We start from the raw sequence: 26,302 nt of genomic DNA, 5'->3' as shown, positions 1-26,302 counted from the left end.
AGAAGAGGAAAAACATTTAGATTTGCAGTTACGTTTAATTAAGAGTAGATTAAGAGTGGATGTGGGATGTACTTACTGCCGGACATCAAGTACAAGCCATTAGGATCAACAGCGAGACTTGTGACTGCATCCAAGTGGGCCACCATGGAATGGATCAATTTTCCTTTGAAATTAAAGATTATTATTTTTTTTTAAAAAAAAGAACAACTTGTCATCAGTTAATGCAATACAGAGCTTTAACAGAACTTATGGGAAATGATACTGCTATCAAGCATACTAGCAACTATTCTCACTGAAACAGAGGATCTTTATATATGAGCATAGCCCCCTTCCCTTTGGAAAGTGATTGTCTGACTGTGTCTCTGTGCTGGTCATTTTCACTTTCCCGGTTACTTCCTAGAGCTCTGCTTCCCAAACTTGGTACCTGGTTCAGGTCCCTTCCCACAGTTAAAAAAAGTGAAAGTAGCATTCACTTTCACATTAAAAAAAACATACCAAAGGGCTCTATCCAACACTGCAGCTCCACTTGCACAATATTTTTGTGCATGCATGTGTTCCTCTCTTGTCCCTTCCAGCCCCCTGCACACCCTCAGAATCAGCTCTGGGGGCCTGGAGCAGATTTTAGGGGCAAGAGTGGAAATGAGTTGAACTCTGCTCCTGCACCATTAGGTACAACCTAGACAGGTTTTTACTCATTAGCTCCCACGGAAATAAGCAGGCATCTTCCTTACAGCTGCCACACAGATTGTTGCTGCTCTGCATCCCACTTCCCCACTTTGCCCAGTCAATCAGGGGTGGAACAGGTTGTTTCAGGGTAATGGTTCTACTTCTGGGAGCTCCCTGTACAGGCGACATCCCAGCACACCCTTGTTCACTCTTTTGTGATGTCACTGCCCATATAGTAATGGGGGTGGGAGAATTAACAATGCACGGGGTCACACCACTCTGATGGAGAAAAGGTAGAATGCATCCATCACAGTGTGTGAGTTTTTACAAGGCACACTTCAGCATTTTTCACAGCAGAGTGGTGTGTCCTGGCACATATCTTTGAAATCCCTATCCTGAATAGTGTTACTATCAATTGAAGTAAACTGCAGAAGGGTGGATTCTCACATAATCAGATACAAAATGGATAACGACCGCCCATCATTTGTGCTCAATACTTGCAAATAAATCCTTCAACATTCCCCTTTAAAATGGAAGCAATGACCCAATCCTACCTTAGTTGCCATATCCATATATTATGCAGAGATGCAGAGGTAAAGCAGAGATTTCTACAAGTGCTTTGATACAGTATGTTAATCATTCATACGTACCGCCACTTTTTTGTTGTTCCAAGTGCAAAGCAAAACCTACCCTGAGCTCAGTTTGCTACATCAAAGAAAAGGTAGCTCAATTCACGGAAAACAGAGTCTGAACTCCTAGGCAGCTTAGATATGAGCTTTTGAAAGCAAACCTTGCAAGTCACAAGGCTGAAGTTATCTAGTGGCTCAGGTTTAACAAAGTTGCTTGTATTAACTCTGCCTACTGATCCTTTGCCAAACCAAGCAGGAAACACCTGGACCAAAATTTATAGAATTAAATAACAGAGTTCATTAACACGGTGCCTAGCTTTGGAATATGATGCATTGTGTGTGTTTTTGTTTTAAGCACATAATTAAGATACCAATCGAAATGACTGCAAGTTTGCTAACAGTTATGATTTACATATTTTCCTTCACTATGGGTGAACATGGAGAACATGGAGCTTTAAGAACAAGGGTAAAGAGTCTAAGTGCTCCTCTTTCAGATATTTAGAAGGGGTAAAGGTAAAGGTAAAGGTACCCCTGCCCGTACGGGCCATTCTTGACAGACTCTAGGGTTGTGCGCTCATCTCACTCTATAGGCCGGGAGCCAGCGCTGTCCAGAGACACTTCCGGGTCACGTGGCCAGCGTGACAAGCTGCATCTGGCGAGCCAGCGCAGCACACGGAACGCCGTTTACCTTCCCGCTAGTAAGCGGTCCCAATTTATCTACTTGCACCCGGGGGTGCTTTCGAACTGCTAGGTTGGCAGGCACTGGGACCGAGCGACGGGAGCGCACCCCGCCGCGGGGATTCGAACCGCCGACCATGCGATTGGCAAGTCCTAGGCGCTGAGGCTTTTACCCACAGCGCCACCCGCGTCCCTATTTAGACAAACACACAAAGACAAACACACACAAGCATCTGTAAGCTTGGGCAGCAATTCCATCTTGTGCAGTGTGGAAATTAGGGATGCATAAATTTCCCAACATGATCCTGTGGATCATCCACTTTTCTGTAGCAAAGACAAACATCGGGATTGGCTGGGAAGGATGTTAAAGCTGTAACTCAAATGCTGAGCCACACCAATTCCTTCTGCACAGCCAATAAGCCTTTACAGTGGTACCTTGGTTTGCAACCGCTTTGGATTACAACCATGTCAAACCCGGAACCATGTGTCCCTTTTTTTAGATTACAACCCATTTTTTTATTACAACCCTTTTTTTTTATAACAACCATTTGGGGGGAGGGGAGGCCCCATCGGCGAAAGCGCGCCTTGGATTACAACCTGTTTTGGTTTACAACTGGACCTCCAGAACCAATTATGGTTGTAAACCAAGGTACCACTGTATTCCTCTCATCTGTTTTACAAGTCATAGAACTGTCAAACCTCAATTTCAAAATTTCTCTCTAAATGGGTAGGACTTCAGACAATTTCATGATATTTTTGTTTTTTATTTTAGGACCTACTGAGGGAAGAATTAGGCTTACCTGTGTTATTGTCATAGAATTTGATGTGTCTATCCTCATGGGCTGTGATACTAATTGGAAGAGTTGGATGGCTGATTACTTTGTTTATTTGGCAAGAAGAGGTGACTGCTAAAGGAATGAACAAGTGCAAACACAGTCAACACAGAAAAATTATTTCATTCACATAAGCCAGTAGTTTTTAACCAGTGTGCTGTGGCACCCTGGGGTGCCTTGACTGATCAGGGGTGCCGCAGGCAACACTGGCCTATGCCCTTCTTTCCTTCTCTCCCTTCCTCTAATGGCTTCTTGCATCTCTGCCTCCCAAAGGTTTGCACAGCTCCCAGTACGTTTCTGAGCACAATTCAAAGTGTTGGTGCTGACCTTTAAAGCCCTAAACGGCCTCGGTCCAGTATACCTGAAGGAGCGTCTCCACCCCCATCGTTCTGCCCGGACGCTGAGGTTCAGCGCCGAGGGCCTTCTGGCGGTTCCCTCATTGCGAGAAGCAAAGCTACAGGGAACCAGGCAGGGGGCCTTCTCGGTAGTGGCCCCCGCCGTGTGGAACGCCCTTCCAGCAGATGTCAAAGCGATAAACAACTACCTGACATTCAGAAGACATCTTAAGGCAGCCCTGTTCAGGGAAGTTTTTAACATGTGATATTTTACTGTATTTTTGGTTTCTATGGAAGCCGCCCAGAGTGGCTGGGGAGGCCCAGCCAGATGGGCGGGGTATAAATAATAAATAATAATATAAATAATAATAATAATTGTTGTTGTTGTTGTTGTTGTTGCAAGCTCCCCAGGTGCCCCTGGGGCTGGCCAGGGGGTGCTTCCCAGGCCCCTATGGGGCAGTGTGAGGAGGCACCTCTCTTTGGGCCGGGGTGGCAGCTCAGACACCAGGAGTGGCAGCTGCAGCTGCCCAGAGAACAGCCCCGAGGAGAAGGGAGCAGAGAGGAGGCTGAGGGGACATGCCACAAGGGAGGGTGTTCGAAAAAGGGTGAGGGGCTGCTGGCTCTGCAGGCAAGGGGTGACATAACTGGGCTCCTGAGCTCCACAGGGGTGCTGCAGAAAAGCCTGTGGTTGGTCAAGGAAACTGTGAACCCAAAAAGGTTGAAAACCTCTGAAATAAGCTATTGGAAAGACTAACGACCTGATTTAGCAGGCCAATCTGGTGCAAAAATCCCAACATGTTCAGTCCACTCAACCTACTTGTACCTTACTATGCTCATTCAATATATTGTCAACCTGCTTCTCAAACTCACCTACGTATAATTCAGGAACACCATACAGTTGCATAGGGGATGGTGAAAACCTAATATTTAAGGAAGCCCAAAATACCTATGGATCATATAAGGAAGCATGGCAAGTGGGTGATGAGGGTCAGGGAGAATAAGAGAGCTAATCTGCTATTTCCTCATATTTGTTCTTTCAGAATTGTTTGTATTAGAGTACATTTATGGCTAGATTTATCAGTCCCATGTGGACTGACGCCAGCAGTCCATCAAAGGCGATTAGGTGCAAACATCGGTATCCTAAATGGAAGTACACTTCATTTAATTCCCTTCTATGCATGATGGTCTCAGACTTTATCAATATAAACACGAACAATGAAAACACATGGAAATAACCCCTTTGGATACATACTAGTATCTGCGTTGGACTCCAAGTTAAGGATGCGTTGTCTTGTTTCCATGTTATATATGCTTGTGTGGCCACTATTAAAGGATGCTACCATGTGGCCTGGGTCACTGCTCACAATGTCCACAGAAGATGGAATCCCCATCTCTACAAAAGCAGAAGAGTGTTAGGAAGAATAGGAAGCTTGGTCCATTAGCCACTATCTGAAAGCAGCCACATTCATTCATTTTCTTGGCACAAATCTAGAAGTCATTTCAAATTTTCCAGCCAAGTTGGTAAAAGCAAGAAATATGGTTTCGCAAGTGTCCAAACAGATGTGTGAATGTTGGAATATTAGAACTCTGTTTCAGTAATGAGCTAATCAATCCTCAAACCCATCACATTTACAAAGGTATCAGCACCTGCTGTAACCTGAGATGTGCAGTGCACCCACCATGCGCAAGAAGAGCAGAGTAGCAAGAGCTAGTATACTGACTAATGCACCACAAATGTCTTATGGATTAATACTGGGTGGGCAAGTACAAAGATGATGGGAAGGCAGAAGGGCTCTAGGTAGACAAGAAAAAGAGTCTAGGTCAGAGTTTTGGAAACTTTTCACGTTAGTGACACACATTTTAGTCATGTATCATTTCACAACACTAATTCAGTTTTACTAGCAAACTGGAGATTAAACTAACCCCTTTCCAGTCCTGGGAGGAGCATGGGGAACATTCGCGCAACACATTGCAGCTGACACGCTAACGTGTTTGACACACAGTTTGGTGACCTGAATGGAAACAGACATTTTCCATTGGCGGGAGAGAAAAACGGAGAGAGGAGATGCCTGCCTCCCAGAATGCTATGCTCTTGTCACCGGATGAGATCATACCCAATGAGTGAATGGCTTCTGACCGACGCAAATCAGGCATTTTCTCATATTGCCCCTGACTATGGAATGCCTTTCATTCTTCCATATGCAAAGCAGTTGTCAACTGTTTCAGACATCTTGTGAAGCCTTGTTTTTTTGTCCAGGCTTTCCCTGAAGCCAAAATATTTCTCAAAACATGAACCAAAATCTATGATCAAGAAGTGTTCAGTGCTCTCCAGTGTGTGTGCTACAATAATAGTTGTACATTTCTTCCATTTTAAAACTTCTTTAAACTTTAAAACTCAGGAGGAAAACAGCAAGATTCAAATATAGTGGTTTGCTATTGCATTATTGCTTAAAAAATGAATCTCTCATTATATTCTCTCATGTTCTATTAACAGTGACTACTTTATAAAAAAAACAGTTGTGAGATTCTGCAACACACACATCCTTCAAAACAAATGCAACCGGCAAGTGGGGTTTTGATTCTCATCTCATGCTTTCCCAGCAAGCATCAATGCAGTGCTGCTGGGAATCCACTAAAACTCAGTGGCATACTAAAATCACCCTACCTGTATTGCACAATTATGCCAGAGCGTGGTTATAAACAGAAGCATGGATAATTAAAAGCGAAGTTCCTTTTGATGGTGTTACAATCCAAGAGATTTATTAAATACCTTGATTATCATTAAATATGTTCAGAGCTGGAGCGATCTCCAAAGCTTTCCATAAACGGATAGTGCCATCTGCTGAACAGGAGAGCAAGCGCTGGTGTGCTCCACTGTAAACCAAGCCCCACACTGCATCCGTGTGGCCTACAAATGCACCTCTTAAGACTGAAGGATCTGTGGGATGAAAAAAATGCACAATACAAGAGGAAATGGGATTTCTTTATAAATATTATGTGCTGCAAAGATGCTCTAATGGCCGTTTACAAACCCTCTAGTCCTTCCTTAACTGCAGAAGTCCTGACAACACTGACTACTGACTCAGTCTACCTCCAAAGCAATAATACATCATGACCTTCTTCCATATCTTTTTTCCTATTACTGGGATCCTAAGCCAAGATTGCTTCCAAATTACAGAACTATCCTGTGTGATCTCTTATCAGGCATTTCTCTTTCACCCGGTTCAAGCTGCATTTTGTTTCTGAATAGAACCGTTTTTCCTTTTTCATAGTGAGTTGTACTGCATTCAATAAGCTGTTGTGCATTTTCAATCTGCTCCCTTGCCCCCCCGCTAAAAGAGAAACCTGTAAAAAAAGGGGGGGCACTTACCATAGGAATCATAAGGGTCAATATTTGGGTTTGTAGTATTCCAGCCCTGAATGAGGCCATCAGTTCCCCCGCTATAACACTGCTCACCAGTATTACTCATTACCACACAAAGCACAGGACTGCTGCAAGAGGAAGCAATACTGATTTAGTGGAGTTTTATTTCAAATATTTTCATTTCTATACTGCTTTATATTTTTAAGGAAAAAAATCTCAGAGTGGTTTACAACACATTAAAACACCAATAAAACAATCCACAATAAAACATTACTGAAGAAAACGAAATGTGACGTATACCTTCAAAGAAACATAATTAGCAGGAAACATTTTTTCCTTCTGCCCCCTGGCATGCATTCCTCCTGTACACGATCCCCTCAACAAGGTATTTACGGAACTGCCATAACGGGGCCAATGAGGTCCATAAGCTACAGGGCTCTGGCAGCAGATCACACCCCCATCAGCAGCCCATGGCGCTATCTGCCACTGCTGCCATCCACCTGCAGAGCACCACTTTCACTCTTGCTGCTGTGGTAAGTAAAACAGCATTTGCTTCTGCAGGGAAATGGCCAGCAGCACTCATATAGGCTGGTCTTCACCTCACTCTGAGCAAAGCATTGTGGGCGAGGTGGCCTCAGAGAGCACGGCTCTGCTGCAACAGCAGGAAATACTGTTTAACATTAAGAATTTAAGCAGTATGTGCCAACACTGCAACAAAGGTAGTGAAGCTGCCCTCCAGGGCCACATCACGAACAATGCCTTGCGCTGCAAAGAACTCTGCGATGAGATGGCCTTGGAAGTGCTAGTGATGCTCATGCTGATCGTTCAGGGGGAGAAAAGTGGCAGCAACCCACCTCAGGGGGGGTGCATTGTCGTGGGATGGCTTTGGCCATAACCTCGCTTTTTAGACCATTCCCAACACTTTTAAATTGTCCCTTCCCTATCCCCACTGCACACTTATCAACCTCTTTGGCCATTCCTCTCCAATTCACATGCTGAAGACAGCTAAGGCCCTCTTGGTAAGTAAGTATTGTATCTGTGCTCTGCGTGGTACATAGCAAGACACTAGCACCACACAAGCGAAAGGTGGAAGGAGAAAAAAGCAAAAAATAAGGAAGGCTAATGCAATCTGCCTCACCAGAGGCTGAACTGCAGTTCAGATTGCACCATCACCTTGCCAGGCTGCAGCTTTTACCAGCCCCACCCCTTTTGGAAGGAAGAGTTCACTAGCATAGTAGAGGAGTGGTGAGCTGAGCTCGAGCCACAAGATGAAGAAACCACATGACCATTTGACAGGCTGAGTCAACACACTGTTTATCCCATAAAAGGAGAACTCTGTCAAGTGCTGCAGCTATATTCTCTGATAACAGAAAGTAGTTTCTGAATGTTTACTTACTTGTGTGCCCTGAAAGTGTAGATAGGTTCAACATCAAGAGAGGCACTCCTTAAAAAAAAATAAAAAGCAGAATCACAGGTTGAGAAAATATTTGTTAAGGCATAAAAAAGTTAGCTTCCAGGTTGGCCTAAACCAGGCATAGGCAAACTCAGCCCTCCAGATGTTTTGGGACTACAACTCCCATCATCCCTGACCACTGGTCCTGTGAGCTAGGGATGATAGGAGCTGTAGTCCCCTAAACATCTGGAGGGCTGAGTTTGCCTATGCCTGGCCTAAACTCACAGGACGCTTTTGAACACTTTTACCTCTACATGCACACTAAGTGTCCCTGACTCCTCCTCTTTGCCCCTCCCCACTTTTTATAAGCCACAGGCAGTCATTTCTTGTTCTGAAAAGTGTCCTTGTAAAAATCAAACAAAGCATAAAAAAGGACTGTGAAAGAATCAGCAAGAGCTGATTTCAGTGGCCAACCACCAATAGCCTATATACTGTGTAAGGAAAAAGACAAAAAAATGTGGCTCTTGCAAAGCTATTTTATGTGTGTATATACAGTATGTATTTATGTATATCCCACTTTTCATTATGTAGGTCTTGAAGAGGCTTACAAAAAAACCAAATATACAATATTCAAATTTTTAAACATAAATTAAAACCTCTAAAACTTAAAAACTCAAGAATTTTCATTTTTGTCAAATAAAACTTCTAAGAAGCATTCAGGGTGCAAAGGCCTCCTTAAATAAAACAGTTTTGACCAGGAGTCCTGAGATTTAGTAGGGGCAGAGATGGTGTTTGTTGAACTTCCTGTGGGAAGGGCTTCCCCCGATGATCCCAGTAATTAACTTGGGGTTAAGTTATGCTGGGCCTAGGTTATTCAGGGTTTTGTAGACTAGCGCAAGAACCCTGAACTTGGCCCAATAATACACAGGAAGCCAGTGCAGGTCTTTTAATACCAGTGTCATGTGTCTGTCCCCATCACCGGTCTACCCGTAAGATTCTTGTGAATATTCACAGAACCAAACAATTCTTGTTGCAGCATCGGCTGCCTTTTTTTGTGTGCTGTAAATACCAACTGATCCTTCCTAAGATTCTTGAGATATAGGAGAATACCAAAGACTATGAGTAAGTTCCCTTTTCTTATAATGGCAACAGGTTATTACTTAAATAGTACCTTTCTTTGCTTTTATATAATTCACTATGATACACGATCACATATATACATATACACGCGCCATTTATAAGACTTATAAATGTTTATAAGGTTTAAATCTAACTGGCATGCATTCTGGAAGAGAAACAATATTCCTTAACCCAATAAGTGAGTCAGCAGGTAATATTTATCCTTGAGAGGATTAATCAGGCCTAAACTAGTCATTATGTTGCTACCATGTTTCTACAATGATTAGTCTAAAAAATTAATCTCCACATGTCTTTTAACAATCACAATCTTACTTTTTTGCTGGAGATGTTTTCTGCAAATTCCACATTTTTAATGTATGGTCTTCGGATGCCGTAATTAACACAGGTTCAACAGGATGGAAAGCAAGACCTCTTATTCCATCAAAATGACTCCTTAAGGTGAATTTGGGGTTCCAGGTCTTCCTCAGTGCATCTTTATTGTTTGCTATCTGTGGTAATAAAAACAAAAGCTTCAGTTTAGCCAATGTGAGGCGGGGGACTATTAAAACAGATGGTATTTCATTTTCCTACTATCAAATGCAGAGTTCGGACTATGTGGCAGAAAAAGTAACAAGAAAAAATAGAGATGCAACTGTTTTTTCCTATTAAAGTTAACCCTCCAGTCATTAAAGTCAACAACAACAAAAAACCGTCAAGAGCTGTACGACCTGTATTTCTTCATTTTAACAGTGTTGCCTGCAAAACAGCATGAGATGGAACCTTGAGGGGACAAGCATTCATTTTTAAGAAATACACAGCATGCCTTATGAACAGTTGGCAGCTGTATCAATAGACTTCAAACTCTGCCCCTCATTTCCCTGTTCCCCTCTTCTCATCAATTTCTCTTTGCTCTGAATTATTATGCTTGCCTCCCCTTTCCCATAAAAGCCTGAGTATATTCTTGGATGTCCGCATACTTTCTGCCGTCCTCCCTACTATTTCATCCACACAAGAGGTGGCTTCTTTAAATATCTGCAAAAAGAGCTTCATTCTTATTCCTTCTTTAAAACATTCTTCACCATTTATTTCATATATATATTCCACTTTTTCATCCCAAGTAGCTTGCAAAATGGAAAGATACAATCCAAAATCACTACATTAAAATACCAGATGAAAACTGTAATAAAAGCACAGCATGGATCAGCAAAATACAATGCAATCATTAATCAATAATGAACAGCTGGCAAAATAAGTCTGAACACTGCTCCTGAAAAAGCCCTGTCTCAAGGCAACACCAGTGCTGGTGAGATAGAAAGGAAGGCTGATGACTCCAACAAGTTGATAAATTCATATGGAAAGTAATCCATTCAGTGCCTCTGAAAAGCTTTTGGAAGTGTATGCAATAAATGGTCAGCAATAAATCATTTATCTTGGCCATGCATTGGAAAGAGAAGCCACATCCAATTTTAAAATAACTACTGCCACATCAGAGCATTGTCCTGTAAAAGAACATCCTCTACTTAAGACAGCTTTCGGTAGTTCAGGGATCAGCACAGCATATACATCATTTGTAGGACTGTAAGCAGATTATACTTATGAGAATCGATTGCTAAAGAGATAAATGGCAGAGCGCCCTTGTGAATGCAAGCTTTCATATTCTTGCATGTTTGCATGTTTTATTAATCTTACATGTTAAATTATGATTTTTCCGAAATATGCATTGTACAGGAACACAGCATTCCAGAAGTCTGGTCACCAAAGGAACCATACTATTAGGTCTGGCACCTCAGATAGAGAAAGAACATTCTCCCTCCCACTGCAAAGTGAAGGAACACGGCTGCATTCAAATGGTTGAGCTGCAGAGGTCAGAATTGCCTATAGATGGCGCTGCAGCCACTCCAGCCATGTTGCTTCCAAGAGTCTTTGCAAAGAGGTAGGAGATGCCCTGTTGTTGCCACAGTGCTGCTCAACCGTTTCACCAATGGAAGGGTTTCGGAAGAAAATCAGGAAAAGAGGTGGGGATGAAGAGGGAACGAAAAAGCAGAGGAAGCAGAGATCACGGAAGCGAGAGAGGGAGTGGAGAAGGCTGTAGCAGCCAGTGAGCCAGACTTTTGGGCTTATTTTGACTTTCAGAGCATCATGCAGCACTCCTAACTTAAGGAAATGTCCTTGTAACAATCCTATAAGGTAGATCAAAAGAACCATAGCTCAGCGGTAAAGCACATGCTTTCCATAGAGATGGTCCAAGCCCCAGCATCTCCATATAGGGCTGGGAAAGACTCTGGTCCAAAACCCTGGAGAGCCTCTGCCAGTCAGTGTAGACAAGACTGGGTTAGATGGAACAATGACTCATTATAAGGCAGCTTCTTCCTATTTTCCTATCACAATTTTTACCTGTTGAACAGCAGAGGCAACAGTGACAAACTAGCACTTACATCGTACGTCAGAGAATCTGCCTCATTGGCTACTGTTAGGCCTGCTAGTTCCCCAAGACCCAGCTCGTTTTCAAGGGCCTCGTCTGCTCCCATAATGAAAGACTTTCCGGATGAAGGAGGGAATGTTAAAGCTTCCACTGAAAGAGAAGAAATGAAAGTTAAGTACTCCATACAATCAGAAGCTTGGCACAAGCAATTCAACTGAAATTCAGTAGAGTAAGCCCTTTACAAAACAAAGTGAAATTAACATGCGCAAATCAGCACCAGCAGAATCCAATTTTTGCCAGAAATAAAGTTCTTAAATACACATACCTCGGAGGCTGATTTCTTCAGAATTGTTCAAAACAATTAAGCACTAAAAAAGGAAATACTGTTTGGCTGATTGCACTAATATTTGTGCAAGAGACTTCAGATGTCAAGGAGATGAGTAATTACATGACATTTAGGAAACATCTGAAGGCAGCCCTGTATGGTGAAGCTTTTTAAGGTGTAATGTTTTATTATGTTTTTATATATGCTGGAAGTCGCCCAGAGTGGCTGGGGCAACCCAGTCAGATTGGCGGGGTACAAATAAATAATAATAATAATAATAATAATAATAATAATAATAATAATTGTTGTTGTTGTTGTTGTTTTGTTGTTGTTAAACTATGGAATCCACTCCTACAAGAGGCAGGGGTGGCCATTCTAATTCTGACGACTTGAAAAGATTAGACAAATTCATAGAGGAAAAGGCGATCAATGACTACTAGCCACGGAGGCCAAGTTCCACCACGCCCTCTGAATACCAGTTGCATCGCAGGTGGGATGAGTGCTGTGCTCAGGTTCTGCTTGTAAGCATCCTTTGGAGCATCTGGTTGGCCACTGTGGGACCAGAGTGCTGGACTAATGGGCCTGATCCAAGTTCACTCTGATGTTTTCAGGTAGTCCCATTGATTCCAAAGGGAGAATGAAATATTCAGCCCGAAATTCAATGGGGCCAAAAAGAGGGTGGGGTCACATTCATATTTTCCTAAAAATAAAAATATTGCATTCTGAATGCTAGGAAAATGCAACAAAGTAAAAACAGTACGTGGCGGTGGCCGGGGGCGGGGGATCACCTGTAAAAGCCCTAAATCTCGCCATAAGTTTGCCAAAACATCGAACACCCATGCAAAAATCGAAGGTAGCCTTCAGCCCAATTGTGTGAAGGTCAAAGCAATGCTGAGACTGTAAGCTCAGGACACCCAACTGAGCAATCGTGGAAAAACTACCACCTAGGCCTTTCCAGCAGTGAACCCAACGTGGGATGGGGGAAAAATGTTCCAAGCAAAAGGAGATTTCCCCCCACTTCTCAAAGTGTTGCTAAGTAACATTTTGTCTTTCAAAGCATATATTTTAAGCATGTGGGCTGCTGATCGTTCAATGTTCTGCTGCACTTGTTCCATGTAGTGTGCTACATCCACTTCTTAAAATGCAGCCAGCAGAAGCTGTTTTAATCAGACTAGTAGCCATTACATGACAAATACATATTTTCTATTTATAAATATGCCCAGACAGCAATTTTAAACAGAGGAAGTTGGATCCAGTTCACGACTAGAGGTGGCTTTGCAATTGGCAACTGGGAGATTTCAGGGCCGGTATCTGGCAGCGTTCAAGTTGGAGGCATTATTACCTCTGAGGAAGAATCAGTTGCGACTTCTGCAACTGCAGCCTCTCAAAAAGTGTCACCCACAATAACTGAAATGGAAAGCCCCCATGGGGACGTGCTGGTCTACACAAATGGTACCTTCATTTGAATGCTGGCCAGGAGATGCTCATCGAGTGTAAACTGCCCCTTAAACTTAGCAAGGTTAAGTTTAATATGAAATCAAAAGGGCTTTCTTGGAAGACATGTTAAAGAAAACCAATTATTTAGCTTGTTGACAGTGGAATGGTGATGTTTTTATATATGTTTTCAGGTTTTATATGTTTTCAGGTTTTCAGAACTTGCTTAATTTTTCCCTCCAATATCTATCAACTAGAGACTGGTGCAAAAGATAAGCACCTAGAATTAAAGTCTTCTGAATCCAGACATTTATTCTGAGCACCAAAACTTATGTAAGCTCACAGTCTTTCCACACAAAAATCTATTCCTGGCTGCTTGCTTCTCTTCACCCACCCACCCACCCATCCGCCTTCCTTTTTTTTCTTCTAATATACTCCTTGCCTCCAATTTTCTTCATTCTAGCAGCATAATTTAAGACAGACATTTTGTTGCCATTGTGGAAGACAGGAGTGCCTGGTGTGCTCTGGTCCATGGGGTTACGAAGTGTCGGACACAACTAAACGAGAACACTAGTCAGAATCCTTGTCACTCTGCTTCAAATCATCCAGAGCTTCCAGTAGATCCAGATCTACCATTAATCCACTCCTGCTTTATGTATTGGTAAGGTACATTAAGAGTTGGTTCTGTAATTTGCCATGTGCTTGAAAAATACTAGCAAAGTTAAAATTTTCAGGACATAGTAGTCTTGCGATCTTATTTACTCATAAGAATTACCATGCAAAACAGCAGCTTTGCAAAACTGAAAGGAAGTTTGCTAGTATGTATACAAAGAAAGGATGGAGCATTTAATCAACTCTTAGTTGGAGTAACTGATTAAGAACATTTAATCAGCTAAAAAGATGCCCCCAAATATTTGGACAACAGATTGGTGGAGATTTCTTTTTAAAGAGAAATGTATAGCATATGTATTTGTAATACAAATAATTATAAAAACTACAGGTAGGAAGCTCCATCCTGTGATTTCCCCTTTGTTTTCACATAGGAAGGATTATTACTTCTTGTAAGGTTATGCTTGCTACAACATGCATCTTCTAAAAATCATCTTCGCTTCAGAACACATATACATACAAAGCTGACAGAATAATAGGCAAAAGCTCAAATATCAACTAGTTCAGATTCCTTTAATTCAGGAGTAGGGACCCTTTTTGGCCAAAAATGTCAGATTGTTATTTTCCCCAGCCATCAGACCTGTCGGGCCTGAATGTCACAATGATGTCAGGTGGCTGCAGAGGCCTTCAGAAGCATCTTCCAAAGCCCTATTTTGCTAGCACCCCTTGATCAACCCATCAAGGGTGCCTGCAAAACACCCTTTCAATTTAGGGCCCTAAAGGGTGTAGTTTGGCCAAAACGGAGAGGTCTGGCAGGCTTGATTAGGCCTCGTTTTCTCAAGCAATAGCTCTAATGCACCCCTTACACACACAGCAGCCCTCACCTTCATCTGTTCTATTGATTTCTTGTTCAATAAGCCGTGAAGTACTGGATCTGGTGAGAGACATGGCTGACTGTTGTAATCCAGGCAGATCATCAACATCTCTCAAGTTAGCAAGCATATCTTGTAGTTTTGACCTGTTGGGCCCTGGCCAAAAACAACAAAATGTGGGGGGAAAGTTTTGCAAACATTAATAAAAGTAGTGTTACTATTAACTAACATGTTGCACCAACAATAATGACAATGAGTGCTATTTATAGCAAAAGAAAAAGATGAACATGAGTCAAATAATGATTCCTACTTCCACCAGTAACTAAATTTATGGCATGAAATGAACTGCTTTAAGAAGGAAGTGATGAAAACTGAGGTTTTGCACACACACTTCTGTTCACTGCATGGACTTGCTTGAGAAATGTAAAATGCATCCAAGTGACAGCAAATAAAACAAAAAATAATTTTATTTTTCCAAAGACTGTAACACTTGTGAGTTAAATTTTTTGCACAAGCTTTCAAACTTTCACAAAATTGTGCAGGACTGTGACCGTGCCACAATCTAAACAATGACAATTACTTTTAAAAAATTGAAAAACAAAAACAATCAAGCAAGAGTCGCTGGTTTTGTTCTTCCTGAAACTACATGTGGTGAAAACCCATGCCCTTCTCAAAACTTACCTGCATTTTGCTCCATCATTTTCCCACATCCCTGTTTTGACTGTTTTATATAGGACTGAGGCTGAAACATATCTTCGGTAGTTTTTCCTGTTGTAAGTTTAATTAAGAATGGGAAAATATCTTACCCACAGTCCATAACCGTTTTTCCTAATCTACTAAATAATATAACTATTTCTAGTCACCTTAAAGTGTATTCTAAGACAGGTCTGAACTTAGCACACTTCACAAGGACTTTTTACAGCAGCCTAGCAAAATCACAGCACTTTCCTCAAATTATTCGGTCCAAATCCTGCCATAATAATAACAACGATTTGTAACGACTGATATTTGTTTCAGACAAACAATTCAGGATTTTGCAAGACTATAACAGAAGTGCTTGTCTGCAAATATACAAAATTCTACAGGTGTGCACATTCATAAAAGTTATATATGCTTTACAGCTGAACATTCATGCCCCTAGATTTCCACTTTTAACCTTTCTGTCACCAAATATAACTGATTTATCACAGTTACAAACTATTCTAGATTATGCATAACTGATGCATCTTCCAAGAGTGTTGGCCCTGAGCAGATGCTTAATTTCTGTAATGGCAAAACGCTACTTGATTTCATTTAATTAAGATTCATAACCAGTTATTTTTCATATCAGGAAAAGCTGGGAGAGGAGGAAGCAAATTCCATTCTTTCATCCATCACTCTTGTTTAAACATTTAGCTCTTTAGTTCAGAAAGAAGAGTGGCATGGTTTTAAAACCCAATTTGGTTATACACATAATAATTTACAGTCAAAACAAATGCCTCATCTCAAATTTAAAAATCTATTTCTTTTCTGCTAGGTATGCCACTCTATTGAGCACGACCTTCGTGCAGTCCTCTGTGTTTTTGTTTTATCTCATCCTGATCAATAGTTTGCTACTCACTAAATGAAACACATTCCACTAATCATGACCTGCTTGGCATTTGGCAGCCCCCACCTCAGTTCTTGTAGTCTCAGGTAGGGAGCAAAAATATAGTTTTAAAGTGAGAGCCTCTGGCAGGCTACACCAGGGACTAACCTACACTGGTAGGTTATAACGTTAAAAATGTGTTATAAAAATGTGGCACCAGGGGGCGCTGCAGAGCTGCGAGTCGCCAGCAATGGAAAAATGGATTGAGTGATATATAACGTTATTTTTAATTAATGGTTTTACAGATCAATGTAGCTCCCTATGTTGCTAGTGGGCTGTATTCAGCATGACGAGTTGCAGAGGCCCATGCTCAAATGCAAAGTGCCATAAACTCCTGTGGCCTATGCTACCTAAGATATTCAGACCACGTATCTATCCATGTTCTTTGCATGAGTCTCAACATTTAACAAGCTTGTAGTGAGTCCCAAATTCTGATATTTTTTGGGTGGCAAGGAATGAATGGAAGAGGGAAGAGCAATTTGCCAAACCTCACAATGGAGAATCTAGTAAAGAACTTGAATTACTAGATCTTGTAGCAATGACTAAGGCAAGAGCATATCCCCTCATACTATGGGGCAGCACCGATGAACAGGAGAATGAATACTCCTGAAGTAGGCCTTAGGATCAGTGGATAGGACTTCATTCAGCCAGAGTAAAGCCTGTCTCAGTCCCATTAGCTGAATTGAGTGGGCTGGCAGAAGCCTTAGGGTTTTAAAACAAAACAGAATGTGGCAGGCTGCCAGGAGATCTGGACATTGTCCCAGAAAAGTGGCTAACCCTTCAATGATGCTTTGGAGGAATACACAATGTACAGCATTTTGAAAGAATGGTTTGCAAGGTGACAGGGACAAGTTACTTGTCTTACTGCCGCTGAAGCATTTCTCCATAACCAAAAAACCTAATAAATAGGATTATCCACTTCCTTCTTTTCAATACTCAGATGTAGAATACAGGGAATCAATGAAGTGGTTATGCTTCAGTAAAGCACTCTCAAAAAATTCAAGGAGGGAGACCTGTATCTTCTCCTTTCCCTACAAGGTCTAGGGGAAATACAGGTAACTTGCCAGGTATCGTATTTTAGAGTTTACCATAGTAAATACAGCAGAAGAAATAGCTGATGTAAGGAGGACTTTCTCTCAGGTTTGTAAATGCATGATGAATGAGTATTGCAATTTGAGCAACAAAATAGAGGAATATACAAAGTATATTCATCCAAATTTCAGACTCTATCGTGCCTTTTGCCATTAGGCCCACAAGTAATCACCAAATACATTTTAACACTACCAAAATTTGGTACTGTGATCCAATTATAATATTTTTTAGCTGGAAAATTATCTGTTCTATGATCTTAACAGTGCTAACACTACAAGGCTGCACAGACCAAAAGCCCCTGCAACATGCTGAAAGCTAGCATTTAGCAAAGTCCTCCCCAAGAATAATGGGGAAAGCTAATACTGTAATTTTTGAATCAATTTTGCAAAGACTAACATTAAAAATTAAGCATCTTACTTTTTTTTTGTAAATCTTGATTTCTGTGTGCATTTGTTCCATATAATTGCTACCCAAATTTTCAGAATACAACTGCTGTGTATGACATATAAACCTAGGATTTCCATATTAAACATCCAAAAGGGTTGCATTGCACATTTTGAGCACACAGCTTCTACATAATGGATTTATATTGTAAGAGATGTAACACAGAAAGGAAGTATGACACACAGGGCTAGAAATTAAACTTCAAATACTGATCCAATTGTTTGCCTGGTATAAAAATAGCACTCAACCGAATTAGGAGAAGTTTGATGAGGACTTACTGATATTATTAAAAGCCTGGCAAGATTCCACCACCCCCCATTTCGAGCCCTGCATTCAAATTATGAGGATAGCATGACTTGCATGTAGCAAACATTACAAAGAAACAAGGGTAGAAATTAATTTGCTTTTATCTTTCACTTCTAGTTAAGGGTATGTCCAGACCAAAGATCTGTCTGCTTATCTCATGAGCTTTGCAGTACATACATCTCCTCTTCTTCTCCCAGAACTATATTCTTAAAAAAAAAAAAACACAACTGCTAAATATATGCACTGTACACCCTCCTATATACACACCCTAACTTCTCAGATGTGCTGAGGGGGCGCATGAGGTATTTCCACTGGATGGCAAAGTTTATAACTTCATACAAAGCTGTTTGCTTTGTTTGGAAGGAGTTGTCTCAGGGCTGCCAAAGGGAAATAAACAGTTGAACATATCAAGTGATAGGATCAGGTTAGTCCAAAGGCCTGTGCATGGCAAGTAACTTCTTGCATGCTATCAGAACATTTTTCACTCTCCCTCAGTTTCAAAAGCGTTTTGCCAGGTAGCATTGGGGAACGCTGTTCAATAAAAGCAAATGCAAACCCAAATCCTTGGGTACATGAAAATAGCTGAATGGTTCTCCTGATCCAATTTGCATTGCCCACTGTAAATGACAGGGTGCACACACAGACTAAACTAACTTCAAAAATTAGATGGAATGATTAGCAATCATTTACTGAAGCATTAAGTTCTGCACAAAGATTCCCAGAAATACAAACCAGGAGAGATCACACAATCAACAACAGCCTCTATGGTCTCTAAGTCAAACAAAAATTGGCTGGTTTGGACAAACCTTAACAAGAAGTGTTTTATGGTAGCCAAAAATTAAATATTAATATTTTAAAAGCATCCCCCCCAATACTTTATCCAACTGGATAAAAGCAATGACCCCAACACCTCTGGATTTTAAGTATCATTAATTTCCACCCCTGGTAACTGTGAACAGGAAAGCAGTCAGGAGCAGCAAAGTAAAAGAGTAAGTAGTTTGAGGAAAACATTGAAAGAAAGATAGTATTGGTGAAGTGAAAAGAGGCAGGAATTTATGAATTTTAAGGTGCAATGTTTTCCACTTACTCTTCACCCCCTTTTTCCCCTTGCGCTCCTTTTTGTATTGTTCCTTCAGTTTGGTTATTACTCCCTGGTCCACATTCCAGGCTTCAGGCATGAGACACTGGTCTTCCTTTTCTAGACAAAGTAAAACAAATGAAACATCCTCTTTATGTCATTTATTTATTTGATACTGAAGAAGGCAGCAGCTGCTGATCTATAAGTAATTTATTTATTTTGCACTGGAGGCGGCAGAGGTTGCTGATGTATACATTTGGGGTTTTTTTTAAGGCAACAATAAACAGTGCTGCAGTTGAAGGCCAAATGGTATGTGCTTCTTTTCACATGTTCACCTTATTCATATGGTGAGGAAGAGGGAGTGTTGTTTAGCAGAGCAGCAGGAGAAGAGCCCTGAACCCTTCCCCACTCAATGCCATGCCTTCCCTCAGTGTTGTTCCAGCTCCTTTTCTCTGTTCTCAGCTCACTGCTGTTATCAGAGTCAGAAATAGGATAAAAGCTGCTGGAGCAACTGATTGCAGACAGATAAAGCATAAGTGGGGAAAGAGTTCAGCGCTCCCCTTGCTGCACAGCTTGTACTGTTAAAAGTAAGATCCGCCCACCCCTCTCCACTTTATAAATGGACTGAGCCAAAATATGAATGCTGGCTCCACCACAGCTCAATTGAGCCTAAGTGCCATTCTATTTCACTTCTTCAGAAGTCTTCAAAAAAGTAATTGGGGGTTGGTGTTAGCAATAGCCAGTTTCTGATCCCAACCCTTTATTCATTCTGAGTGAAAATACTTCATTTTTAATGTAATTGGTAATTACTTCAAACATTTCCCCTTTCAGTCTTCACTGTCTATGTTACTTGAGTCTTTGAATACCCACTTACTTTTGACTGGGTTTCTCTTATGTTGCGCTACACAGATAAAAATAAATTACTAAAATTCTTTAGTAAGAAAATGGGCACACCGCTGTATTAGATAGTAACAGAAACAGTAAATCTAGGCATTATTCTTCAATGCGGGTGTGTCTCCTTTCAATAATGGTGTTCAAGAGCTGTAAGAATAACCTGGTCTCATTCATACAGTTCAAATTATGACATTTTACACCAGCTATAGATAGCAGAAGGCACACAACCCAGAGGTCCTTAGGTTCCACAAACCACACTTTACACCAAGGCTGAATCTTAGGCTGCATCAAAATGACAAGCACCCCCCAACTAGTGTAACATCAGAAAGCAAGTGGAATGAAGGTACTTTAAGCCCAAGGGTATCATCTAATAATAGGTTCATTTAATAATTGATTTGGAGACTGCCACATTACTGATCCTGCAAGTCAATTCAGAGTAGCAAAGAGTAGCACAGGACTTGGCACATTTTCATATGCCATGCTGGTGTCGCATAAGCCAAGTGAGCATGCTTAACACTTGCAAAGGATTCCATCTGAAAGCACACTTAAAGGTACGTTCTGTAATGACATGTAACACAGCGTTTTGGGAACTGTTTTCCAAGCGCAGGCTGAACTTCAGAAGAATTTTGCAACTTGCCATCTGCTTATACAAGAGTGTCTGTATTACAATGAAGCCAACATGGAGCATTGTAACATCATCATCATCATCATTATTAAAATTTCTATACCGCCCTTCACCCAAGGATCACAGGGCAGTTTACAATATAAAAACACAAAAATGCATAACATAGTAACAAAAACTAATACACCCCCCAATTATTATTATTCTTTACTCTCATCAGCAAGAAGCCAATAAAAAGGTACAGATTGTTTGTGTTTCATGTCCCTGGTGCCAACCACCTGACTCTGTTCATGTCAGGTGCACAACACTGCTGCTACCTCTGCAGATCTTATGAAATGGCATTCCACCTGTTGTTACCTTTTTGGGAGGGTCACAAGGAGAAGGGAGTTGCTATAATTACACATAACCCCAGATATTGTGTAGAAATGGCATTCTGACTTGTCCTAACGTGTTTTTACCTCTGATTATACATCACCTGTGATAACACATTAAAAAATTCATTCAAGTGGCTTTTTGAAAAGTAACCTATTCCAGCGTTTTGTTTTGTTTTTAAAGTCTGTTTGTCACATGAGGCAAATCTTGCTCTAATAAACTATATAGATTACTCAGATGTTTTCTTTCTTCCATTTCTGAATACTGATGCACAACAGTATCCAGCTCTCAGATTTCTCGTTCATAGCATATGCATACTTACCTAGGATTAAGCCCCACAGAATTTGGTGGGACTTCCTCCAGGTAACACATGCATGTGATTGGGCTGCCAGAATCAGTGGAGCATAAGGTATGATGGATTCAACCTATGCCATTTGAACAGGTGTGGGAGAAATAAAAATAAAACATAGCCAGATGTGGACAGGATGGAGCAGAGGAAGTTCAGCAAATGGCGGTTACAAAATCCAAAGGCTGGGAAACTAAGCAAAAAGTGATCGTCAGGAAGCAAGTAGCTAATAAAGTAGGAACAGATGCAGAGTTTACAACAACAATGCCGGATAAGAAGGACCAACCAACCATGATTGCAACAGAAACTGGCTAAGAGTGAAGTAACTGGAGTATCAGCCAGGGAGGAGAGCTCCCAAGTAAAGGAACATCTCTCTCTCTCTCTCTCTCTCTCTCTCTCTCTCTCTCTCTCCTCCTCTCTCTCTCTCTCTCTCTCACACACACACACAGCCCCAGAGGAACAGTAAATATGGATAGGTATGAGTTTATAAAGGATTACAAGAATATCTGCAGGAAATGGGTTCGTATGATGGACCCTTCAGAAACAGATTGTAAAGGCAAAAGCACCATTTCAATCCCGTTTCGAATTATTTGTATTTGGCTACTCTGGAAGAAGTGAAATGCCATCAAGGATGCCATCAAGGATGTGCCAAGTAAAAATAATGTATATAACAACTGACATGTAAGGAGATAGGAGACAGATATTCTGCATTTTAGACACCTGCTGAAAACTTCTCTGTTTACTCTGGTCTTCCCCAGTTGTATTTTGAGTTTGCAGGAATACAATCTACAAAGGAAGCTAAATTATGTTTCATAGTTTATATTTGATTGATCTTATATTATTTATCCTTATGTCCTCTTGTTCACCACTCACAGATATTCTATATTAAGCATTTTATACATTCTTAAAAATAAATCTTGGTCTGGTAGGCAAAGGGAGTGCAGAGAATGAAAGTGAACCCAACATGCAAAACTGGCTTCAGAAGGAATGGGAAGCCCCGACACTACATGTCAGACTCCCATCTGGCCACTTTGCCCTGACACAGGCTCACATTGTCTGCCATTTCATTCTATTTTTTTACTCTACCATTTCACTACCTGAAGTCATGAAGCTAATGCCAAAGCAGACTCTGTGGGGCTTATTCTGGCCCAAGGGCTTTAACGCCAAGAAGTATCAAGAAGTGGAGGTGGTTTATGTCTTGGTCGCCAATTTGATTCCCTCCCTCCCTCTCTTTTTTTTTTTTCCCCTTTTCCTTCTCCTCCTGCAATGAGGCTACATTTTAATATTTTAATGTTCCATTATTTTAATGTATTTTATTTTTGTTTTTAAGTTGTAATCATTTATCTTGTTTTTATTATTGCTTGTAAGCCGCTCTGAGCCCGGCCTTGGCTGGGGAGGGCGGGGTACAAATAAAAAATTATTATTATTATTATGTAACGAGATTGAACCAAGTGTTGTTTCCTTCTTGGCCAACCAATGAAACACATAAAGTCATGACAGGCACATGACCTACAACGTTCTCCTACTGGGTTACCTCTACACCCAGTTTCTGCAGCATTGCGTGGCTAAGACACTATATCTGCCATGTTCCTAAGGAGTTAGAAGGTTTTGTATGATGTTTTAGTGGCATCCCCAAAGAATAGCCAATTTTCTTACAGAATAGAGTTTTAAAAGTTACATCTTACAACTAACTCAAACTATTCATAGAAAATGATAACTTCAATAAAATTGTTTATTCTATCTAGATAAAATACAAAGGTGGGGAGGATCTGGCAGGGCTTGTGTCACCCCAGAGCTACAGCAGCATATCCTTAACAATATTACAACTGCTACATTTTTTTTGCATTTAACCAAGTTCCTGCATTTCTGAAGAATTACTTTTTACTTCCTTACCCCAGTCTGTGCCGTCTCCTGAACTTCTTGACTCTCCATCTCCTTCATCAGATGTAGCCAAGAAATCAAACTCCTTCAAGGCCTCTTCAGTATCTCTGTCTTCACTGCTATCTGATAGCACCCTTTTCCTCACAATCTATGAAGGACAGAAAATGAAATGAAACATTTGTGTCTGTATTATTTCTACATATCCCTGCACTCTAGGGGGGCGGGGACACAGAAGAGAAGGATATATACATCACTGTTCATTTTAAATTTAACTTAAATACTAATGTACTATATAATCTTTAGAACACTGGGGAATTTAATCTAATTTAATCAACGCTGTGTGTAAATTGTAGAGGAGGAGGCCAAGCTAGGCTTCTTTTAATTGGACAGGAGGTAGCAATACAGTACTAGAATACTGTTTATCAGACCGACTTGCAAAAATGTGCCACGATTAAATCCTTGCATTTGCTCACACATAAGAATTGGAATATATCATGATTTTTAAGATCCCATCACTGAAAGTCTTGTTCTATGATTAAGAGTTCTCAGCCCACCGTTGAAGTGTCCATGATTGTTCTCTCTCTTCCATCAATATCATCATCTTCGTCCTCATCACTAAATTCTGCTGCAGCATTTTCAAGGAATTTAAATGTCTCTAGCAGCGAAGCAGAGTCTGTCAAATCTGGTTTCCTAGATAAAAATTAAAATAGCAGCAAAAGGTTATTTTGTCTGTTTTTCTCTCTTCATTATGTTTAACAAAGCCAAACACACATAAAAAATATAGGGGAAATGATATAATTCTCCAATGGATCTGCAATTTCTTTTTAATATATAAATGTTCTTATTTATTTTCATAATAAAACCAAACATTTACAACAATATAAAATTTGGCAACCATGTCCATCCAATACACAGCATTGGTTTGAAAGAGTTTTATCATTAGTCCAAGCGATCTCTCTGTGTGTGCTACTGGAACTCCAGTTTCACATTCATAAATGTATACTGTGGTGCACGACAAAAACTAGAATGAGTCTCATGGCACCATCAGGACTAAAAAAAATGACAGTACACACTCTTTTATAGACTACAGTCCACTCCATTCAATGCACAAAGCATAACTCTCGGTTTGAAGATATACACACACAAGCAAAGGGGAAAACTGTAAATGTTTTGAGTTAAATTACAATGAAATATATAATGTATATTCTGATAATTCAGTTAGAACTTAAATGTATGCAAAATATGCAATGATACTTCACCACAGCAGCAACTGGTTGATTACTCAACAATGCTAAGATGCTTCAATTAATGTGTTTCATTACCACTTAACTCCAGCTTCCCCTATTTTCTTTTACACGTGTGTGTGTGTACATACATACATACATACACACTCCTCTGTCTATTTAGGATTGAAATTCAAGCAACTGGAGGTCACAAAAGCTTGTGACATAACGAATTTGTTAGTCTTGAATGTATCATAAGATTTAAACAGCTATTCCTATGAAAAATGACGACGAAGGGGCCTTTTATTACATTCTGGGCTGGATCCAGAGATCACATGAGCAGAGTCCCCTGGTGCCCCTAAAAATGTGCTCAGGAAGTTAGAATCCCCTCTTCCTCTTTCTGTGAATGGCAGCCTCCACTGAACTGCCAGCTCTTCCATTTGCAGAAGGCTACCTCTTGATCCAAACTCTTTAAATTTATTTACCACACTTCATTTAACATGGACTCCACTTGAGCAAACAGTTTGAAAAGTGAAAATTTGAAATTATCCACTTTTAGAAGAAAACGCACACACAGCACCACAAGCAGCACTACTTTTGAAAATGAGCATATATGAATCCACATTTCAACAGACTAGCCAACCACTACTGATCAGCAATATCACAATTCTCACAATGATACCTGAAATTGTCTTTTTTCTTGAGATTAGAAAGTAATGTCTTCATTGATATAGTTAGATGCTTAAACCTCAAGTTTCTAGATTACTATTTGGGACAGTGGGGGGGGGGAGTGTTTTGTGTTTTTTAAAAAAGAAGCAACTTGCTGGGTTTCAAGATTCCCAACAAACAGTGAGGGGGACCTTCTTGGACAAGAATATAATAAATGAAGCCGCAACTGCCGCTCCCCAAACACCTAGCTTTACTGATACTTTCTTCAGGTTTTCCTAAAGAAACTAATTGCTGTTTACTTCATTCACTTAGTAACTATTAAATACATTTTCTCTTATCCAGATAGTTGTATTGATTCTTTTTCTGAATCTATGAAGAAAGTTGAGAATAAAACAGTGCTGGATCTAGAATTTGTTATTTTGTTCTTAAATGTGCACAGTTTCCAGCTACAAGCCTCTCTTATTTAACTCATCACTTGATTCCGATTACTAGTTAAAACACTAAAAAGAGAGAGGATTTATACACTGCATTTTCATTTAAAATATAGCTTCAAGCATACTAGGAGGCTGTGTGGGTAACCAAGGCAGTTGCAAACAAGCAATTTTTCATTATGCAACAAAAGGCAGTAAAACAAGGAAAACGGGCCAGGTCATAATTAATGCCATGTCAGTCAGGGTATAGAAAAATGTAAAGGAAAGTTAGCAAGGCTACAATTTTTTAAATTTGAAATTTCAAGTAAAAATCCCATGCATGTTTGTCAATATATTAATAAGGCCAATAGTGCAGTCCTATGCTCAAAAGTGCATAAGATTGCAGCCTAAGTGTCTCAAAAGTTCTGGAAACATACATTCAGATTTAACTGTAAGCCACCCAGAGAACTTTGCTATTGTGTGTCCTATAAATGTCATAAAACACGTTGCCTTCTGTGGATAACTAGCACCATATTGTAGAAATGTTACAGTATAACCTTTTTCAGAGATGTACAAAAGTGATCCTATTCTCTACTTTATGCAGACTGTACACACTGGCAGGTATGCATAAATGGTGGACGTGAAGCAACAGTAATCAC

General features: G+C 40.5%; 1 protein-coding gene across 3 annotated transcripts in view; it reads right to left on the bottom strand.

The window, feature by feature from the left end:
- The window catches only part of STRN (striatin), a 52,733-nt gene that overhangs the window by 6,972 nt on the left and 19,459 nt on the right, over window positions 1–26,302 (bottom strand). Inside the window, exons 6-18 of one of the 3 annotated variants that reach the window (XM_079969482.1) lie at window positions 23,896–24,031; window positions 23,354–23,489; window positions 19,236–19,346; window positions 15,361–15,447; window positions 14,692–14,835; window positions 11,453–11,589; window positions 9,351–9,526; window positions 7,902–7,949; window positions 6,512–6,633; window positions 5,912–6,079; window positions 4,394–4,534; window positions 2,774–2,881; window positions 77–163 (exon numbers count right to left, since the gene is read on the bottom strand). In XM_079969482.1, the coding sequence (XP_079825608.1) occupies window positions 77–163; window positions 2,774–2,881; window positions 4,394–4,534; window positions 5,912–6,079; window positions 6,512–6,633; window positions 7,902–7,949; window positions 9,351–9,526; window positions 11,453–11,589; window positions 14,692–14,835; window positions 15,361–15,447; window positions 19,236–19,346; window positions 23,354–23,489; window positions 23,896–24,031 (1,601 nt within the window). The remainder of the gene's footprint in view (window positions 1–76; window positions 164–2,773; window positions 2,882–4,393; window positions 4,535–5,911; window positions 6,080–6,511; window positions 6,634–7,901; window positions 7,950–9,350; window positions 9,527–11,452; window positions 11,590–14,691; window positions 14,836–15,360; window positions 15,448–19,235; window positions 19,347–23,353; window positions 23,490–23,895; window positions 24,032–26,302) is intronic. The other 2 variants (XM_079969483.1, XM_079969484.1) reach the window with 2 other exon arrangements.

This window comes from Podarcis cretensis (genome assembly GCF_951804945.1).
Source record: "Podarcis cretensis genome assembly, chromosome: 3".
NCBI classification, from domain to species: Eukaryota; Metazoa; Chordata; class Lepidosauria; order Squamata; family Lacertidae; genus Podarcis; species Podarcis cretensis.
This window is presented reverse-complemented; position numbering and strand designations above follow the sequence as displayed.